At 32.7% G+C, this 24,184-nt stretch overlaps 1 protein-coding gene across 1 annotated transcript; it reads right to left on the bottom strand.

Moving 5' to 3' along the window:
* Window positions 1–16,978: 16,978 nt before the first annotated feature.
* On the bottom strand, window positions 16,979–22,723 carry LOC132952137 (trophoblast glycoprotein). The gene is made up of 3 exons (XM_061024311.1): window positions 21,447–22,723; window positions 20,810–21,021; window positions 16,979–19,969 (listed from the first exon to the last, which is right to left on the bottom strand). Exons 1-3 carry the CDS (start codon window positions 21,705–21,707, stop codon window positions 19,228–19,230), a joined length of 1,215 nt encoding a protein of 404 aa, XP_060880294.1. The 5' UTR covers window positions 21,708–22,723; the 3' UTR covers window positions 16,979–19,227.
* Between the last annotated feature and the right edge of the window lie 1,461 nt (window positions 22,724–24,184).

The raw sequence follows: 24,184 nt of genomic DNA, 5'->3' as shown, positions 1-24,184 counted from the left end.
CAAAAGAAAAATTAAGGAAAAACGGGAATTTTTACGCAAAATTGATTTTGGTTTTTGGTGTAACTCTAAAGCAAATGACCATAGATGCATGAAATTTTCACTGGTTGTTTATATTTGCATTTTCTATACACCATAAAATGTTGAAAATATTTTGACTCTTTTTGAGCTGTTTACGAACATTGTCAGTTTTCAATTTTTTTAGTTTTTTTTTTCTATAAATATCAATAAATTTTTATTTGTTGGGTAAAAAAGCGTGAAAATTTAATGCAAGGCTCCTGTTATATTGTTACAATAGCAGTTGAAAAATATTAAAAATACATAGGCACAATTTTTTTTATATGCATTTAAAGTTCAAATTTGGACAACATTTATCAAATTTAAAATTTAATAGTTATTTTGTAGTTAATCATTTATAAAATGTTCAACTTTTATAGGTAAGGATTGCAAATTTAAAACAAGGTTCCACGTAAGTAGTTAATTATGTTACCAAAAAATCTAAAAAATACATAAACACAGTTTATTTTTATAGTCATTTTAAGTTCAAATTTGGACGAATTACAAATTAAAAAACCTAGACTATTCTTTTTAGTTATTTTGTTGTGATTGTACAATATTATTCTTGGGTAGGTACTTGAAACTTCTAAAGTAAACTATTATATATCTGTGATAGTATCACGGTTTGTTGTTGATGTATAACGCGTTATAAGTACCTAATGGATATTGTGATATGATTAATTTGGAATTTATTATAGGTGAATTATATTTTTAATACCATAGATAAGTATATAATATGTCTTAAACCTAGACTGACATACCGTCGTATCTACTCAGAATCGTTTTTCTTATACAATGATATTATATCATTGAATTCAAATTTTGAGTTAAGTATTTCTCGGCCAGGTTTCAACTTAAGGGGACTGTTTCTTCACCAAACGTTTCGGTTTAGGACCCTCTAAAATGTACTCCCACAGTCGGGGGTCCTCGAATCCTCCCCCATGTGTATTTTGGAAAACGTTTAGTTTTTGTACCAAGTTTCTGAAACTCGATATTTGGGTAGATTGGAAGTCGATGATCAAATTCGGTATCATGTGTCGTGACCGTAGGAAACGTTTTTCCTCTTCTTTAGGGCATCGAAAGTTCTAAATTGCCAATTTTTCTGGTTTTTTGGCACGGTTACTTAGATTTTGGGCGCGGCGAACCGTTTTAGTAGTCGATGTTATAGAAGTCTTTGCCCCGGATCGATGGGTACCCAGATCAAGGTTATCCGACTTTTGGTTCGGGAGCTATGATTTTTCGTATGTCTTTGTACTTGGAAAATTATGTAGTTACGTGGTTTTTGGATTTTGAGTTTTCGTTTGATCATTACGAAACTCAAGATTCCGGTATTATGGCATATAACGATTTAAAAAGAGTTTATGGTCGAAGTGCGTACGACCATTATTTCGCCCGTAATCAGGGTAGAAAAAAGTTGAAAACGCATTAAGTGATTTTTCGTATACCCATACGTTTTCTTATGTTATACGTCCAACTAATGTTTTGAGTAATAATTATTTTGAACTTTTCGTATTTATTTATTTAATGTTTTACCCTTAGGTCCGCGCTGTTAGTGTGTTTGATTTTTTAGTCCCAAGTCTCAAGTAAAAAATAAGAGGTTTTGCTAAAAATAACAAAATATACACATTATTTAGATACCTATTTAAAGGCAATAGTTGAACATTCCAAACATGAAAAAAAATTAGATGTTACCTGTAGTAATTTAGAACCTAAACAAATTATGTTGAAGAATAAATTATTAATAAATACAGTAGGTACAATAGTTGGATTCCACTGAATGTATTGTCAATATGTACTTAATCACTAATCAATATTAGGTACACTCAATATTATACTATTAAGTAGGTAGGTAATCCAACCAGATTATTCAACAGACAGTATTAAGTTCAGAGGCGAATAAATTGATGATGATTAAAAATCCAATAATATTAAAAAACAATGAATTGTGAGTTGTAACTTGTATTACAAGTCTTGTAAGTTATAACTCACGTATCAGGATAAAATAAAACACATAGATAGCTTCAGACCTGTATACCTATATGTGGCTATGTCTTAAAAAATCTACGTTTGTTAATGAAAATTAAAAATGTTATCACTTTAGGCTTGGGCAAGGAAAAAACTTTACGGTATAATACCATAGGTAAGTATTATAAAATAAAAGTTTATATTATAACCTGCACAAATTGTCCATTGATGTTTTGCAACTATTTATATAAAACGTTAGGTGTAACGTAAAGTATAAGTAAATAATATTGTTTATTGTATAATATAATTTATTGTACCTTACAATTATTATACTATACTGTTATACTGCTTAGTGCTTACTATATAATAATAAATATTAACAGTGAAGTTTTATATAATGTGTACAATGTACATGTACATAAGTAGGTGCTTTGTGAATTATAGGTACCTATACTACCTAGTATTATAGGTATCTACACAGGTTTAATAAGGTAACTAAGGTAGCTACTTATATAATATCAATTAATTTTAATATTAAATTTATTGAAGCCAATATATTTTATTACTATTTACTACATAATTTAAAAAAATAGTTAAATATCTTTACCTAAGTGTTTTATTAAATTTTAAAGTCTATTTTGATTTTTGAGTGATTTAATCACGCGTATTACGTATTTCCTTGGTTAACTTTTTTAAAATTTTTTCGTTTTGGTCTTTGATTCAACAGTTAGGGATACGTATTTTTTCGGTAAAAGTAAAAATGATCTATGTACGCCATTTAGTTATTTCTAATAGTTTTGCAAGATAAAAACGTACATTTGAGAATTTTAATTTTCACAATAATTATTACGATTATATGGGGGGGTGTCGGCTCGTCTTTACAACCCCCTAATTAAATTTATAAGGATAACTCCGGAAGTAGTAGAGTACTGTATGGTACAGGATATCAGTAGCAAACTACTAAAGATTGGCTCATATTTGGAGAACCAATATTTTTAATTGGGGTTGCATTATGGCTCCATACCACCCCCTCCTACTAATGATCCCCTGTAGTTCATTAGGGGTTGTAGCACAAACGATGAAACTCGAGCACAATCCAGCACAAACATAGCACAAACGAATGGCATAATTTAAATTCAAAAATTTGGAGGTGGGGGTGCAGCCGTTTCGCTGGCACCCCCACTAAAGATCCATTCTAGCTCATTAGGGTTTGCAGCACAAACGATAAAACTCGAGCACAAACCAGCACAAACGTAGCACAAACGAATGGCATAATTTATATTTGAAAACTCTGAGGTGGGGGTGCAGTCGTTTCGCTGGCACCCCCAATCATTATCCCTTATAACTTTAGAAGGGTTGCAGCACAAACGATTAAATTCGAGCACAATCCAGCACAAACGTAGCACAAACGAAAGCCCTTGGTTTGAATCCGAAATTCTGAGGTGGGGGTGCAGTCGTTTCGCTGGCACCCCCAATCATTATCCCTTATAACTTTAGAAGGGTTGCAGCACAAACGATGAAATTCGAGCACAATCCGGCACAAACGTAGCACAAACGAAAGCCCTTGGTTTGAATCTAAAATTCTGAGGTGGGGGTGCCAGGGAAATGCACCTTTAACATTGCGATCAGTGATATACCCATGTATCAATAAATATAACGTATTAGTGTATTACTATATATATATGCAATATGCGTATCGACTTAGGTATATTGTATATAGACTGATAGGTACATGGCCTATATATAAATGTATTATGTATATAATTATATCAGACCAGTTTTTTTAATATTATTATGAAATTTATAGCACACATTCACACCTGTAAACCTAACCTATAGTAATAACCAGTGTTATATTATATTATACTATACAGAAAATAGGAATATATATTATGGTTGTTACACTCGCTAATAAGCTATGGCTATATAATACATATAATATTATACTCAATTTCGACTTTCGACTTAAATGCACCCACTTTCGGAGGTGTGTGTATATATATATAAGTACTTCCAGCCTGTATATTCGTGTGACGGTGAGCAGCAGCTGTGTGATCACTTATTCGTTTTCACGGTTATATATTGGCTCGCCGAAGCAGTATAATACAGTCACGTGCGGGTAAATTTAACTTGAATAGAGATACTACACTCTTCACTCTTATTATATGGTATTATAGTCCTTCCTCTGATTTATGATGATTTATAATATATATTTAGGTCTGGACGTATACGGACTGCTGAGGTTTTAACCGCCTTCAAACTGACGCCAGTTCCATACACCGTGGCGCATCGTACAGACGTCGACCGAACAAAAAAATTAATATTTTACCCCTGCGAGCCGATGCTATCGCATAATATAGTTTTTGTCTCGCACCCCCTCAGATATTTTGATGACCGTATTGTGTACGCTGCGGAAGAACGGTTCTGCAATGCACAATATTACAATGACGCCACCCACAAAGTCCTGCACAACAATAACGATATAAACCTAAAATTGTATAGGTACAACAATATATATATAGCAGTAGGGTGGGTAGGTCGTAGCTTTAGGTACTGTATATAAGTACATAAGTGTGGAGGCGGACACGTACAGTAAATACATAGCTATTGTATCATTGTGCTCGCGAAGAACTATGTACATATATATATAGGTTACATGTATATATACACGATGTCACAATGTAGGTATATATATATAATGATATAATATATATATTATATATACGTTTTATTTGTGATAGGTATAGGACCCGTCGTCTTCAGTTGTCACAAAAACCGACAGACCATATAAGCATTGTATTATAATATTTATGAATAGGCGACTATATATATATACGACCCGCCGCGTCCTTAGGTGATATTCGTCGACAAGACGTGTACTTATACTTACCGACGGCAAGGCTGTAAAGCCATAAAGGTTATACCCTTAGGCGGGTGGCAAAAAAATAATAATGCCTACAGAAATTTATATTATATTATTGACTGTTGTCGTATACCACAAATCTATGACAGAGGGACAAAAAGGCGCCGAACCTAAATTATACTTGAACATAAAGGTTCACATTATGGCATTATGCCTCTATATCTTCTGCAGTCTATTCACTATACATTTGAGTCTGTATTTTTTGAATCGTATGTGTCTTTGTGATAATAACTATAATACTCATTGTGTTATATATCATCTTACAATAATAATATAATACATTTATCTCCGATAATCTGTAGTCTGCGAAGACGACAATAACACAGACCTTAACACTGCAGGCGTCAAATAATGCACACCGGCGACGCCATTTCAACAGACGGGATTATATAATTATTATGTAGCACTGTATAGCAGCATAATATAACTTTAATAATATATAACTTTAAAATATAAATTTTACATTACTCGACCAAAAAACTACAACATATATGCCGAAGCCACAAAAATTAAAATCCACCTTCAGAAAATGACCATCTATAATATTTTACCACGTTTCGTTTTAAATTTAAATTCAATATCAATCCACTAATTAGTAATTTTCCTTCATTAATCCGTCCTAAGTATATTCATCGGTAAAGCCAATATCTATTCTTAATCTGTAAACAAAATAAATAAACGGTGAGCATCGCATAATATAAAAACCAACCATGATCCAAACCATTTTTTGTCAAACGAAATTTGGAAGACCCTGTAATTTTTTTTATTTATTATTTACCATGGCCTATGGGTTCAAAATTTGAAATCCAAATTCTTTAAATGATTAACACAATTTCACTATCTTCATTATCGTTTCACACACATGCACTATAACTATGGATCCGCGCTCTTAATATTCCCCTAACTTGTCTGTTCTCAACATTGAAACTATGGAACTTCGTCGATTGCGATTAGACTTATACTTTACGTACAAACTTTTCTCCGGAATAATTGATTGTCCTTTTTTCTTTCACGTTCCTTTATACGCTGCAGCACTCGAACTAGCAATACGTTTTATATTATAAATTTGGAAGTAATAAACTAACGAACTATGCTAACAATTGTCCCAGTAACAGAACAATGTCATTTACTAATGAATTAAATATTGATTTTTTTGTCTCACCTAACTTTTAATTATTCAGAACTTATTATAATTTTGTATTTAATAATATGTCATTGCTATATTACTAAGTTATTTTTCTTAATATTTACATTTATCATTTAATATTGAACGATTATATTTTGTATACTAGTTATACACTTACTACTTATGGTAGTTTAAAATTATATAAAATAAAATAAATTAATTGATAACATAAACTTTACATTTATTTATTTAATTTCTCTTTTTTTCCTATTACCACATATAGATAATCCGTTTACCAAGTATGCTGCAATTTGGTAATTTTCTCAGTTTTGTTATAGGTTAACCAAGTTTAAAGAATTGAGTAAATATTGGTAATGGATAGCACCAGGGGGATTACATTTATATTGTTGTAAATTCACCCTCGATAATTTTGGCCAAATACGTAAATAATAATAAGAACATTATATTTGATTCAATCTGCAGGTAAAAAATCATATCGTGTACCCACTAAGGAGAATTTCACAAGAAAATTCGCTTTAAAAATACAATAATAGGTAGTTAGTTATGAATTAATATTAGGTAATGTACACCAGAACACTTACCTACAAAGAAAGAAATGACTCACCATTATAAATAACTGTACTATGGTCTATATAGGTAGCATGCATTTCATTTTGAAATAATAGCTATATCTCTACTATTATTCGCTGCTTCCCTCTTATAACTCCAAAATCTCGTGTGGCTTAAGCCAGGTAAACTTTTTTTGAATCCCAATAAAACAACAGCTATTCAGAGGAATCTTATGTATAACATATTTAAGATTTAGACAATTAAAAATTAAATGGACGTATTAATAATAACCAATTTATACATTTTTGTGTTTATGTTACATTTTGTACACAGTCTGAAATTCATTTTTTTTTTTTTTAAATATTATTACAATCTTTTATACATAAAACACAAGTAAAAAATTAGTAACGTAGATAACACTATGGCAGGAGATGAAAGATAAACGACATGAAACATACGAATAGGAGACAATTCAGCAACAGAAACCTCAGAATTTATAGTTTTGTTTTAAACGGCGGGAAATATTTTGTGGCAATGTGAGAAAACTGAGAAGATATATATGTTTAATGAAAGGGTATGTGGGGTATGTGGTTGATTAATTTAGAATGGCATTTGTTGTAGTGACTTTAACCAAGTTCGTAATTTATTTTAGGCCGTTGTGGAGGTATGCATTTGTTATGCATCACGGGGCACCTCCGATTAGTCTTAAAAGTAATTGACTGGAAGGCTTCAACGCCCTAGAGGGGTTCACGAGTTTAGAAGGGCCACAAATGTGAATTCCATATGACCATACTGGTCTTGCGATTTATTTATCATGATAAATTAGATTAGTAGTTTATTTTTAACTCTTTAATTTTTATAGTACCCATAGGATGAAATCGATGGTTGCGAGAGTTGAGTTTTTTTTATGTTGTTTGTGTATATTATTTACACTATGGTTCATGATTTTGTTCAGTGTCCGAATCCCGGACGACAAGCCCACTCATTAGTCATTATTACTTATTTTTGTAGATATACTTTTATAATTTTATATTTTTTTCTGATCCGTGTTTTTTTTCTTACAGATTCCATAATATCATGTGATGCTATTTTCGCTTCATCTACCTTCACTTCCTTTGATAATGTACTTTTTAGCCGATTACTTATTTCACAATGTTAACTTTTTATAACACCTATAGGTATTTAGTTACCTAATGGATAAAACATAAAACAAAAATGTAACGGTATTTTGATATTTTATAACACACATATGTAAGTAGGGGCACCTGCAAGTATGCAACTTATGAGGAATACCTTGTTTTATATATTTGAACTGTTTACTTACAAAGAAAAATGTATCATAAATAAATTTAAAAAAAAAAGTTTCCAATATCCAGGTACAGCACAAAAAAAAAAAATCGAAATATTTTTCAAATGTTATTGATGCTTGAAAATGCGAATATAAAATATACTAGGCGAATATTTCAAGTCATTATAGGTACAGTAGTTATTACTTATTATAATATAAATGTCGCAGAGTCATAACAGAAAAACAAAATAAAATAACACGCGCCTAATATGTATATAAATTATAAATATTTCTTAAACATAATATACTATATCCAATATCCGTTTAAGTTGTCGACGAGTAAAAAGAGACCGTTTCGCCTTGTTATTAAAATTTATAATATTTATACGTCCAACAGTCGCCCCACGAAAATACGCATACACACGATGCACTGCACGTTACCCATACCTGAACGGTTATACATAATATATATATTTGTATACAGGATGATTCACCAAGCATGCCCACCGCTCTTTTCCCCTTTAATATTGCATTAATTATTCAAATTCTGATTTTTGGAATTTTCAAGTACACTTGAGGGCCATATTTTCAAATGCTTAGATTTTTTTGTACTATTTCAAGTGTCCTGCGGTGAAACAAACTTCTGTTTTCAAAATGAGAATCTCCGTTTTTTGACTGTAAAGTGTTATGTGTAATGTAGATCTTTTGTAAATGTTGATTTAGGAAACTGAAACGAAATTTGAACGAGTAGTTTCCGAGTTAATAAAATGTTTATACTAAGGATGACATTATAGTCCTTACAAATGGCTTTACAAAAATTTAAAATACGTAGGTATGTAATATTTAATCTTGTATACCTACTTACTATATATACTCGGACAATTTTTACAAATTATAAAATGTTAGTATACTTATAGCCGCCGGCTATTACTTGTCAGTATTAACGGAAAAATAAATAGAATTTATGCATAGGAATTTCGTGAAGAAATCGTCTGCTAAAAAATGTACAGTTAAACGGGTGGCTTTAATTTAAAAAAAAAACTAAATTTGTTTTAGCGCTATACAAGACACACGATATAATATTAAGTAGTATGAGAAATCTAAATAATTTAAAATATGGTATTTTAGTAGGTACGCTGCTTAAAAATTACCGAAAATTGAATAAATTCATTAGGCATTAAAGAGTGAATTTTTGGCGAGCGTGCTTGGCAAATCACTCCGTGTATACACCTATAATACCAAGCCATTCGTTTATACGTGAATTAAGTTATCTATCACTATATTGTACATAATTCATTGGTGGGTAGACAAGTACCTATAATCTATGTGTATTATGTATAACACAGAACACTGCAACCGTGTATATAAATATTTATTTCGTATTCCCCAGACACGTGAGTATATAAGTATATGGTCGTATAATAACATTAGGAAGTCGTGACAGCGGCGAAACGAACGATCGTCGTCGGTCGTTGCGATTATTTCGGAACTTTTATATTTGTATTATATATTATAATATTATATAAATATTTTTTCTAAAGATATTGGACACGTGGATATTACTTACGTGTTTCGCGTAGCCGTGTATTGAGTACCTGTATATACATAAGACTAATTAGTAAAATAAATTATACCTATATACACGATTGATTTTATGGCCAATATTAAACGTTTTATCGATCCAATAGCGGTAAGCCGGCCGGTACCCATTCAATTATTATCTAAAGCTGCGGTTATATTTGCGATGCCAATATATATTGCAGGTACCCGCAGAGTACAATATTTATTACAACAAGTATGTGGAATATTGAAATAAGTGTTTTATTTTTAGTGATTTCAATTTCGAGTTATTGTAATGATATGTTCATGTATCCGATTATAGTGCAAGCACAATTTAATGTGCTTTTATACAAATTAAAAACTTTTGATTTGACACGTTTTATATAAATATTTAAGTAGGTGTGGTACTTATGTGTACAATCAATACAATATGTATACGTCAATAATAATATTTATCAAGTCCATGAAAATATTCTGATTCATTTACTATATAGGAACGGATAATTAAAAATCATACAGGTAGATAGATACCTAGCTGGTATGGTGGTTGAACGATAGTAGTTTGACAACCACAATTTTAACCGGCTCATAGGCTCATACTTTTTCTATTAAATAATTTAGTTGTTTATCCGTTTGCATGTTCAATAAAAACTTTTGGCGTTCCTTCGACAGTTTTTCGTTTCAAACATTTTCGATTCGTCATGTTTTATGCATAATTATGGCACCTATAAATCTTTAAAATTGGCTACTAGATTCCTTATATCAGAATTCAAAAAAAACTTTTATCTATCCACATACTTTTATGAACGTTTAAAGTTCACAAATGTCGACGACATTGGATATCTAAACGTATAACTACGATAAATCCATCATCGACTTTCGTTAGTTTATTTATATAGCAACAGATATTAGTTATGGAAACTTGAAACATTTCATTGTTACTTATAAATAATTATTTTCTATAAGTCTTCATATCCACTCAATGAAATATTCAAAATATTTTGACTAATTTTAAGGTTTTTATGTACAGGAATATGAAATTTTAGAATTTCTTTTCTATATTGTTGGTACAGGCAAAACACATTCAAAATACATTAAAATTGAATGCAAGAACCCAGTAAATTTTACTGGAATAAATATATAATATAACCTACATAGGAATTTTAAAATATCGAAAAACACCATCGCGTGTAATACATTATAGGGGAGAATGAGACATGGCGGGAAATCTATATGTTGTAAATCATTTTTTGTGATATTTTGTAAATTATATATAGAATAGTGCCTACCACTTTATGGTGCAAAAAATATTTAATTCCTAAAATTGTATTCACAGTAGGTACACACTTTTAATATTTAAACTTTTTTAAAAAGTAGTTTACGGTTTATTCCGAAAAGGTCGTGTTTTTCCACATCACCCCTATGTATAGTCGTGGTATAAGATGGTACACGGTGTGGTTGCAGGTCATAGACGGTTCTGCACACAAACGTATGCATAAAAAAACAACCGTATTACGGGTACCTATATACATTCAGACTTCTATTTATTTCAGCGCATATAGATATCAGTATATTAATAAATATTTCATTTCGATTCCTCTATATATAATATTATGCACAACACTGCCGAACACTGCAGAGCCGGGTATTTACTTTGGCTAGAATTTAATATTATACCATATTATTCGTTCCACGTCGACCTCGGTCGTCGTTGATGCCGTGCCAAAGTGTTGTTTTTAATCGGATACGAGCGCTTCGTTGGCATTAAATAATATATATTATTTTTTTTTTATGTTTTCTACACCCCGCACGCGTGCAAGTGTTTTTTAATATATATATATAGATGGATGGATAGATGTACTGCTACAGTGGCGTACCCAATATATATTATATACATCGCAGACATGATTTATATATCGCGCCTTTCCACCGGATCGGTAAAAATAAAATTTCGGCCAGCGGCGAATCATATAATACATACCAATTTTACACGATTTATACACGTACGAAGTATGAACATATACTCATAGTAATTATAATATAACATATATTTTTATTGTGCCATTTCCGAGCGTGAAAAAAGCTATTCGCAGGAGGTGCCAATATATATCTTGTTGAAAAGGAATCGTAGGTATTGGAAACATTTCGAGAAGTTTTTCTCCCACTTTACACGCTCGGCGAATCAATATAATATCCTATGTTTAAATATGCAATTTATCGGCGCCGTATAACCTGTGGTCACTATATGTATATATGTAATATATTATATGCACGTAAACAAGACGTAAGTTGTAATGTGATTCCTTGTTAGGAGTTACTAATGTTACTATATTATATTATGTCGTTATGGCAGTAGTTGCCCGCGGTGTCCTTCTCGATTTAATATATCTTCGCACGAATATGCGGATGCAGAATATTAATAATAATATCTAATGGGACACGCGCGCCGATCAGTTTCCGGTGATCTCCGATATGACTGGACAAGATAGAATATTCCATGTAGAAAATTCCGACGGTTTCAAAAAAAGGTCATCATCCGCACACTTTTGTACATCAACACACACTGATATACGTATCGATGACTCGCACATTTATCTAAAACCGCGCATTATTATCGGTTAGAACCGCACACCAGTTAATCATAATATTGATCAAAATCACGTGAAATAAAAGTGAACATGACCACAAAAACAAAGACATTAAAACATATTGAAAAGAAATTCTACACGGGCCGTTAAACGAAAATCACAATTACATATTTTATACTGTTTGAAATTTATATGATTGTTTTATTAGCAATGAAATAGGTTTAATAGAATATATTTTGAAAACACTAGGGTATGTAAATTTATTCCAACCCATAAGTAGTGTCTGCTATATAGGTACTTGTACTATACACATACATATACTTTACTTAATCGTATTACCTATATTTTGAACTATTTTTAAATACAATTAATTATTTTGACGACGATTTTTTTTTATAAAAATAATGTTTAAATGTTTAATGTTTAACCGTCAATCAAATGCGTGTGGTTTTGAATGGTCGACCTTTTATATTTCCCTTTTTTAGCAATAGAAAAAATCCGTGCGGTGTTGAACGGTGTCGAATGTGAGGGGTGTTATGAGTGACGCTCGAAAATTCAAATGGAAAAAATTGATAAATTATTATTAGGTAGATTCAAACATTATTTGGCCCGGTCCATCCAACTTTTTAGCATCGATGATTTTAAATACCTACCTATAACTATATAAATATCTTAATATCGCGTTTATAATTATATAGGTACTGCATTTACCTACTAGGAATTTTATTCAGTTTTTTTACATGAGTACACAAAAGTATGTAAATAACATAAAATAGTATAAATAAAATAACCTATAATGCAAAAACCTCTACGTATACTCATTGGTCATTATATACTCATCGTATATATATTATATATATATTACATTTGATGTCCGACCGAGAAAAGTTTTACGACCTCGTTGGTATATATATTGTGTTTGTCACAATGCAATGCCAATATTAAATACGAAGGACCCGACGTTGGTATATATTGGTAGGTACCAACCCTTAATGATTATACCGCGTGTCCGCTGTTTCGGCACACAGCAGCGCAACAACAAAAAGCTATGGACCTCGAAATATTTACACTTATACTATATTATGGTATAGGTATATTGTTTATTGGTTAAATAATTAATAAACGCGAGCGTTTTGCGTTTACACGGCACAACATAAATACAGTTGAACAAAACGACCGAGCCTCATAATCTACTCGGTATAGGTGAATACAACATATTAATGCGAGTAGGCCTATAATGATTGAGACGGACAATAGGTATAATATTTAGCCGTTTGAGTAGGTGTATAGTCGAAACACCGGTCCACGACATTATATTATATGTATACCTAATACCTATATATTCAGTATAGGTAATATGATAATATTATAATCGTCGTAGCGGTTTATACCACTGAATAAATAATTTATTCTGCGTTCAAACCGGGCAAAAGCAAACGTTGACTCACAGTATAGGAATTTAGTTTAACAACAAAAAAAATATAAACAATTTGATATTATTTACAAAAAAAAACAACGACGGTACTACCTATAATACGTAAGGTATGCAGTATTGCAGTATGCATGAACACCTGACCAAATATAGTGTAGCCGGTACCTAGGTATGTCAGTATGTTATGTTGTGTGTTTATAACTGCGTGATATATACATAGCTAATACCTATATATATATCGTCAAAAAATTTAAATAATTATTTGTAGGCAAAAAATGCGTATCTATCTAATATGCAAATAGTGAATAAAAATACCATTCGCACGTAGGCAGGACCGCGTGTTTTGTATTAGTAGAGCTGCGTAGGGAATGGGTTAATTTTAAAAGTTTTAATTTTCAGTTAATCCAGGAAACATTGGGGGGAGGGGGACTGGTTGTGCTTAAAAAATCGTCGTTAAAAGTATGCTGTAAGCATAACAACTGTAAGACTTGGACAAATCATTTTCACGAAGGAAGACATTTCGAAGGGTGACCCCTTAACCCTCCCCCCAATCATGTGCAGTGGGCCCCACTGGTCATAACTTATAACTGATGTGTGGCCATATGGGATAATAATATATCATCATGTCGAATCATAATAATAAGTGGCAACGGTATATTATATATGCACTTGTTTCAAATAAATCCTATTTATATATGATTTCATGGTAGGTACTAAAAATGGCTTAATATTATATACATAACAGTGGCGTAGCTACGGGAAGGGGGGGCAAAGTGGGTGCTTTCCATCCCAACCTCATTTGAAAATTAACTCTTTATACGAAATTCGGTAATTTAATAAAAACTTCAAATTTAAGACTTTGTGGACAAGTTTGCTGAAAAAGATAGGCGCATGAAGTTATAAGTGTTATTATTATTTTCATTTACTAAAATTAATTATTAATTACTACCTATAAATTACATACTATATTGTGTATTTGACTTAATATAATCCATGATTATTATGAACAATTTTGAAATTTTGACCCCCCCCCCCCTCCCAACTTAAATTCCTAGCTACGCCACTGATTCAGAATCACATAATTAAAAAAAATACATACTTATATCATATGTTGTATTGACTCTAGAATTATAGTTTGATTGGGGAGAGGTGACTTGTATAGGTATTAACCTATATGTCTCACACTGGGCACGTAGGCGAAAACTAGGGACATTTTTTTGGGGAGGGCTGGAATTGAATCAGCAGCACAGACCCTGATAATTTATATTTTAAACTAAAATATGATTAAACAAACGGGGAGGGGCTCAGTAGACTAGAGGCTAAGCCCGTCCAAGGCTCCAAGCTCTCCATTGATTGCGCCATCGTTGGGCATACAGTGTCCAAATACGGTCCCTATAAAATTACAGGTAGGTGTATTCCATTATTACAATTATATAAATCGACCAATAATAATTTGTGTACTTATTGACGTACAGACACGGGAAAAGCACATTAACGCGATGTAAATGTGTCGTTCTTAAAATCGATGCGTGACACACTGCACCAAAACGGCGTGACACATATTAAACCACCAATCGACAGCGACTACAATTTCGATTCATCCGATTGTCAAAACTATAAAGGCATGACGTACGCCATGTACCTATAGGTATATGGTTATTACGTTTAAAAATGAACAATCGTACTACTCTAATAACGTATGTATATTATGTATATTGTATATGTATCCAACACGATTTATAAATTTAGGTTAGATATTGGCGTTTTCCATATTTAAAGTGGTTTAAAATATTGTGTGCCATCGTCAAATATATCATTTAATATTGATGTATGATGTACATACAAAATGCATATACAGAGTGAAATGCTGTTTCATATTGCATACATTTTTTCGAATTATTAATACCTGCGTGAAATAGAGAGATTTATAAAATATTAAAACGTAAACGTAATAAAAAAATGTAATAATCTAAAATTATTGGTAAAAATAGACATTTAAATATTGAGGTACCCACGCACATTTATTTTTACACTTTTGTATATCTTTCTAATTTTTTCATAATTCAAGTATTTTATATAGGTATACCTATATCGTAAATACATACAACGAGACGTGCGACAACTGACCTACATATTGACTATTATACACACAATAAGGCGGTTTTTTATTGTTCGATTTGTGCAAAATCGGTTGTCCGTAAAACCGAAAATGCACGGACGCCAAATTATTCAAGGGAGGGCTACAAAAAATTATTTAAATACTGTTTCTCTGTTCCTTTCCGGAGTATATACATACTTTTTATTGCTTAATAAACACAATTATTTAATATAATATAGGATCTCAAGTTTTTATGACAATGTCAGGGAATCTTTAAAATTACTATGGGTATGCCATTACCAAGAGGGGGGGGGAGGTCTACCCCTGGGTGCGCCATACTGTATCATATTGTTATTATTGTCCATTTCTAATTCGTAATCGAGTGTCGACAAACATCACATACCTACCTAATTTTATTATAAAATATATGGGTAGTTTACTATATAGGTACGCCCGATATCATACAGCCGCCGACGATTCGAAATGAAAATTTGCCTAAAAAATAGGTACCTAGAAACAGGCCCCTGTACTAAATTTTTTTGTGGGCCCCATACAAACTGCCAAAAAAATACAACCGCATTAAAAGCGACATGAGTGACCCATACACGATTTATAGACTTCTAGGTAATAAATGGTTGACCTACAGCTTAAAATAACAAAATCACTATATATAATAGTTATATTTGAAGTATTTCTATCAAAAATTTCCAAAATAACATACATTTCAACGGGCTCCTGTAGTCTGTACTCCAGGTCCAACAGCCCCCCCCCCCTTGGGGGGTCCTGCCTATAAATATACTATTATACGAACAACTGTACAAATACATCGGGCGATTGTTCTCGTCTTCTCGAATCGTTTCAATCAATATAAAAACATAGATGGGAACCGATACGCGTAGTGCCGACAGCGCATTATTGTATTATTCGATTGTATTTGAAATTCAACGCACTTCCGTTTATAATCGGAATTTTAAATTGCACAGGCACATATAGTGTCAAGTGGGTACTATAGTTTTACCGTATCGATAATTCAATTACGCATTATATACATTGGACACATAATATAATAGGTACATCGCAGCACACGGGAGCTTGGCCGCTCCGATTAAATAAATTGGCTCGCCGTGCACTCGACGCTCTGCGGGGGAGAATATCGATCAGTTCGATAAAATTTCAGAGTATAGACGGTGGCGATGCAATATTTTAACACTCAACGTTACTTTAAGCGGTAGGTATAGGAGGGGTCTACGAAATAGGATTCTACGACGGGCGCGTCCCTCGGCGCACTGAACAAAAAATTATCAATTACAATCATTATTGTTTATAAAATAAATTTTCTTTTTGTTTGCGACAAAATATTAATATAATAATATATATAGAATATAATGTTTATTAAAACGGGTTTCTTTAATTTAAAAACTAAAAAGGCGTTCTTACATATATATATTTTTTATTATTTGTTTTTTCTTTTATATAATATTTTATAATAATAATAATAATAATAATAATAAAAAAAAAACGTTTCAACTCTTTGCGCTCCAATTTAATAATATAATAATAGTAACAATAACGCGTACTTGGATTTGCACTGCAAAATGGAAATACGTCGGCTGCAAGTACGATAAATAGCCAGCAAAAATCATACGTTACACGACGTGTTTTTAAGTCTTCTATTTACTTAGCTAAAACGGTGTTATTAGAAAACGTTTAACTGACAACGGAGCGCAAAGTGTTAAGTGCGTCTTCACAACTCATCATAATATATACACATTATAAACAACGTTATAAAATCCGAGATTCAAAACAAAACATCAACAAATTTGTTAAGTACAATTAACAATTTTTTTTTCTTTTTTCATTTTATATGAAACATTTTTAATATTCCGACGACGTTACCTTTAAAACAATCATGTAATACGAGACAAGTAAAAGCTGCCTAAACATTATTTTGTTGTCTTTTTAAGTTTTTAATGAAGGTTTGTTTACAGTGTGATGTTAATTATTATTATTACGATAACATTAGAATCCAAGATATGCAACTTTGGATTGTCAACAATTGCCTAAGTATTTAATAAGCAGTTAAGTATAAGTTATGATTACAAGTGAAGAGTAATGAGAAATGTGAAGTATTTACTTTGCTATACTTAAATCTATAAGAAACAAGTTTTAACAATGGTATAAAAATGTACACTGTAAATTGCATATAATTAAGAATTAAATTTTAGCCAAGTATAGATAAATAAATTATTACGTGTAATGTATACTTCTAAAAATAAGTTAAATATCCTAAGCATTTATATGTACATATAACATAAATCACAAGAAATATTGTAATTCAAGAAACTTGAGAATGTTTATAGATGTAACATAAGACGAAATTTGAGTACATTGTTAAATGTAATAATGTATATTAAAATTATGGTTTACCACAAATGTAAAATAAATATTAATCATTATTATAGCAAATATATTGTGAAAAAGCCATTGGTGTTCATCTCGAGTTTCTTGATTGTCTAACAAGAATACAATATCCATAAGGCATAAGTTAGTACAGATAATAAAATAACAAAGGTATACTACATAAATGTTACATAATAATATTGGTGACAAGAAATGTGAACATATGCGCAACTAGGGGGATGCCAGGACAACTTCAGCACCACAAAATGATTTAACCCTATTCTTTGTTTTTATTTTATAATTTTAGTTAGATATTTAATGGCTTTCTATAATGTTCACTGAACACTAATCCAATATCTATTATATTAGCACCCCAAAAAATGTAGGTCTAGTTGCGCCTATGATTACTATACGTTATCGACACAATTTGTCTAAACGTCTTAAACTCAAGTATGTTCTAAATTTTAATATCAAGAAAGTAATAAATAATTTAAAATTAGGAAAAATGGGCTAAAATAGTGTGTTGAAAACATGCGCTAGTCAAAAATAACTAGTGTAATTTTGTAAGTACATAAATACATATGTAAAAGCTCATTCATTTAAAAATTATATAATGTTAACACTTAGCAACAAAAAATAAAAACAAATTGGGACGGTGTATTTTTGTAACATCTCACTAGGATTTTTAAAAATTCATAATACTTAATCAGATACTAGGTAAAGTCAACTTTAAGTTTCCTTTATAACAGATACATGACGTGAATGAACACAAAGCGACATGTTTTATTTAGCTACTAAGGGGAGTAGGTATTAACAGATGTGGAAAGTCCGACTGGCCATACTTTCACCCTACAAATAGAGATACTTCAAAGGAACAAGAGATATTAGAGATCAACAATATATATATGACAAATCGACAATAAAAATCATTTAAAAAAATAATAAATATTAAATGTTAAATAACAGTCATTTTTTTAATGTCGTTAATAAAAATAATAAAAAACTTGCATCAATCAAAAATTAAAATGTTTTCTTTTAAAATTGTTCATTCAAAATGTTTGTAACATAACTATACAAAAGAGTAACAATTCATAAATATACTCTTTAAATTATTTAATTAAATTGATTTAAAAAAAAAAAAACGATTATCAGTCTTTCCCTAAAGCATGAGTCGGAATTTCCACATACCATACTGTTAACACCACTAATCATTTGTCATATTATCATACATGTATTTCTTGTTCTTCACATTTTCCAATAGTTGTGTAGTGTATCTTTCTCGAAGAAGTATTAAATTCAGGTCTCAATCGTTTCAATCCAAATCTAGATACATATACTACAACACCCAAAAATGCAACTACAGCACAAAACACAAACAGCATTACCAATTTGTGTCCCCCGTGACCGCCATCAATTAATGTGGTGCGTATTGGAGTTGGACAATCGTTGCGATAAGCAGCATATGGGTCAAGAGGATTTTTTGGCAAATCTTGGCTACATCTTATAGAATCAGTGTTGCGAACACTTACCTTAGTGGTACGCAACCAACTATATAGGTTTTCAATGTTACAGCCACACGAAAATGGGTTATTGGACAAGTCGATGGCCAAAGATCTATTTTTCTGTACACCATCTAAGGCGGAGAATTGTTCTTCAGAGAGTCCACGTATAAGATTATCTTCTAAGTCAATGAAACGCAAATGTGGCATACACTTTATATTAAAATCAATGCCTGTGAGTAGATTGTTGCTGAGATGTAAGTCGAGGAGATGAGGCAATGAGCAGAAGACATCAGGTTCTAATATGACACTCATCTTATTCTGTTCAAGATGAAGTTTGGCCAACCGACTTAAATTACTGTAAACGAATACTTCATGCAAGTCGGCAGTTATGTTCACAACACCTTCATCAGCAAAAGCATTAGTGAGATGAAGTTCTATCAAACTTTCAAAGTTTGAAAATACTCTATAAAATAAAATTCAATGTTGTTAAAAAAAAAATAGAAAATAATATTTAAAATATACAATTTACAATATAAATAGAGGTATTTTATTATTATGTTACCTATATTATATCAGGAGCTGGGAGGAACTATTAAATAAAATTAAATTTCTATGGGCATTATAGACTAAATATTATTTATTCAATTTAAAAATAATAATAATTTTATACCTAGATTTTTTTGCATAGACCGTAATATTAATATTAAAATAAATGCATATTTTGTTTAATTAAATTTGATTTTATGTAAATTAAAAAAAAAGGAATATCAATTTTTATTTTTTACTTAAATTACATACAGAGACATTATTTAAAATAATTGCATAAATCAATCCTTATATAGACATTCCGCTGCTGAATAATTCAATCAGTAGGTGGTCCTACTAGGTGTGGCAAGCAAACAACACGATGAGATCACACACTAGTGAGTAATTATTATTTCAAATGAATACCAAGATAGTGACCTCACAAATTTATATAATAGCTTACTTAATATTCATTAGAGATGAATAACACTAAACCACCTATTATAACACTTTAATTGTTAAAAAAAAAAACAGTTTTAAGTTTAAATTTGAAAATATGTTTAAAATTAGTAATGGCAGCAATGTTTTATCATATCCCAGAGTTTAATCTAACACATTTATGTTGATATATATTTTATTTTAACCAGAGTTATTGATTGAATTAAAAACAAAAGGTCATTATCACTATGACGTAAATTAAATTATGAAATTTATAATATTACCTTAGGTTATTGTAGGTATTTGGATATAAACAAAAAGAATAATGTTTGAAACTCACCTAGGATGATGAAACCCAATGCCATTCAACCCGATTTTGTTGTCGTTGAGTATCAGCCGTTCAACGTTCGAAACATGATGATAACTCTTTCCTTTGATCTCTTTTATGCCGTTGTTGGACATGTCCAGGAATCGTAGTTTGTCCATGGTGCTGTTGACGCCAAATAAATTTGTTGGCAGCTCGGGCATAGTGTTGCCGGTAAATATCAGCACCTGCGATCAGAGACACAAGATTTGGTACAGGTATGGCGACAAAGCACCGGAGCAGCAGGTCTTCGTCTACCATACGCTTATCACACTAATATAAAATATTATAATTACCTATCGACAATCCAAGTCATAGGCAGCATTTAATTGGGGTGAGGGGAGGGTCATGCGGGTGAAATTGCCTCACTGGTGTAAGGGGGCTAAACGATACTGTGGCCCCTCCCAATACCAGAAAACAAGGTGAGGTGGCAAAAGAAAAATGAATGAATCACGAACGTAGGTACCACCTACCTAATACCTAAGCTATATCCCAAGGCAATTTTTGTTTAACCGATGTCAGTTTTTGAAATTTGTATTGCTTTTTTTAAAATATTTAATTTCTGAACCACCAAATGCCGCCTACGGACTGCAAGCGATAGCTGATCACTTACCTCGGTCTCGCTAGGCAGGTTCAGGAACACTTCGATGCTCTGTTGCATGTTCAGCCCCGTTCCCGTGCAGTTGACGGCGTACAGTTCCTGTCGGTCGTACGTCGTCCGGCCGCAGTAGCACGCGCTCAGCTCGGACTTGGCGCACCGGCCCGGCGGCTGCCCGGACGCTGCGGCCGCCGGCGGCGGAGGCAGCAGCACCACCAGCAGCAGCACTACCAGTAGCGCGGCCACGGAAGCCGCCGGGACGGTGGACGCGGCCATCGGATCGTCCACGCCGGAACACGAAGGGATCGGGTTTTCACACGGGCCGGGAGAGCCGCACCACCACTTCCACTAACGAACAGGAATCACGGACGAGGCAGCGGCACCACCGAACGGACGGACAGGCGACAGCTCGTCGTCACCACCACCACTGCAGGCGGCTGCGGGGGACGGCGGGACGCATGCGAGACGACGATGACCGCTTAACGCGAACGGTGTTGAGCGACAAAATCGTTTTTATCGAACAAACAACCGCGCGCGCGGTCGACCTAAATAGTATCGTACGCGAGTCGGGCAAAATCGGTTTTTTTCCCCTATATTGTTTTCCCTTTTTTTCTTTTTCTTTTTCGCGCACTGCCTTTTTATTATTATTATTATTATTTTATTTTTATTTTGAGGTTATCGACACGGGGGTGCTATGGAGGCACGACGTTACCCGGCCATTTTGTTCGACGGATCGCGCGACCCCGGTTCGAAAATCTACCGCCGCGTCGGGGATGCGTTTTAGTAATTTTAATTTTAACAACCGTATAACGACGTACCTGCGACGGTATATAAATATAATAATATATAGATATATATCGAACGCTGCAGCGAGCCGGTTTTTTTTTCATAAAATAATATTATTACATTATACTATCATAGCAGGCATGCACATTGTTTATCATACGACGACGCGAAAATTGTTAAATGTTTCCTGTCCCGGATCGTATAATATTACCATATCATGTTGACGTATGCATGTCGGAACGTGCAGCAGAGTGACGCGCACGACCGGCCGTTGCGCAGCGATATCGGACAACTGAATACTGATGCGGCGATCCGTATATTTTCGCCGGTAAATACAAAATTACGAGGACGACGACGACGACGACGACGCGCGTGATGCACTGTCATGTGGATCCGCACGCGGTGGGGGGGGGGGCCGCGAACAACGATGCGACTTATTGGATTATCAATCGGAGCGACGAGAACGAGACGCGTCCACCCGGTCGGCCGACCTCGATTCGAATATTTTGCGCTCGCGGGGGCACAACATAATATAGTAAAAAATATTTTACCGGCTGCGATGCGACGATGCGGTCCTCCGCCGAATGAAAATATTTGTGTACATTTTTTTTTTTCATATAATATTATAGACACATGCGCGCGCTTGTTATACAAGCCACGAGGTGATCGTCATAGGCGTAAATAGTGTTTGAAATATTGCGGCGGGGGGGGGGGGGGTGGCTGTAGATCGGGTCTATATACTTGATACTTTTAAATTATAGTAGTGAAATAATTAGTTTTTTTTTTTAGGGGGGGGGGGGGCTAAGCACCACCAGCCCCCTCTATTTGCGCCTAAGGTGATCGTATACATTATGTTATCGCGTAGGTATATATATTATATAGGTGGTAGAATATTATTATGTTTGAGTGTTTTTCGACCGACAGCATTTTTGAGTTTTTTGATAAAATAAAAATGGAGAAAAACCGTTTTTACCCAAATGTATTTTTAACTATGGAACTGAATCCTTTTTTTTTTTAAATATCTATTCTGGTATATGAAGCATATATAGGCACATCGTAATATCAGTAGCGGATTTAGGGTTTTTTCAAGGGGGGATATACAATTTTTAATAGACATTCAGTATACGGTACACACAATATAATAAATATATGTAAAATACGTCATATTGTATTCATATTATTATATACATGTTGTACCGTGTACAAAATACGGTCTCCCGTGGAGGGGGGTATGACCCCACATATACTCCCCCCCCGTAGATACAGCACTGCGTAACATCAAAAAAAATAAATATAAATTGTAGTGATATTATATCACTATATATTATATGCGTGACGAATCCTGGAGATGTGTGCAGACAATAGACAAACCGAACTTAAAAAAAAATTCATGTCGGTTAAATAATAACGCAAAAATAAAGAAAATACTCAATTGAGTAAATTCACTTTTTTTTATTATTTTAGAACAAGTTAAGAATATTTATATAGGTACAATCTGTAATAAAAATGTATACATAGAGGGGGAGGTACAAATATACTTAGGACGGGACGATTTGACGGAACGGGGGGTTCAATGACCCTACATCACAATTCTAGGCTGTTTTTATTTTTTTAAATAAATTCACACTATAAAATTATTTTTTTCCTAAAGCCTTCATTGTTTACTTTCAGACCAAACTATTTGCATTTGTTTCGGTTTGAACATTTGTACATTTCATTTCTGGTTTCGAATAAAAACATTTTTCACAACTCACAGAAAGCTATTAGTGGAGTCAAATTCCAAACACCAAGTTGTGATCTATGCGTGAAAAATACCCGAAAATCACTAAAATAAAATATTAGACTTTTCTTGTAAAAACTAAAAACTCTGTCAAACGTGTTTTTTTTCGAAATCTACGAAAATTATACCTAAAGTAGCCAGTCAAACTGGTTACAGTCATTCACAGATCACCGTGTACATAAATACA

Source organism: Metopolophium dirhodum, chromosome 9 (assembly GCF_019925205.1).
Source record: "Metopolophium dirhodum isolate CAU chromosome 9, ASM1992520v1, whole genome shotgun sequence".
NCBI lineage: Eukaryota > Metazoa > Arthropoda > Insecta > Hemiptera > Aphididae > Metopolophium > Metopolophium dirhodum.
Note: the sequence above shows the minus strand (reverse complement) of the source record. Positions and strands in the feature narration are given on the sequence as shown.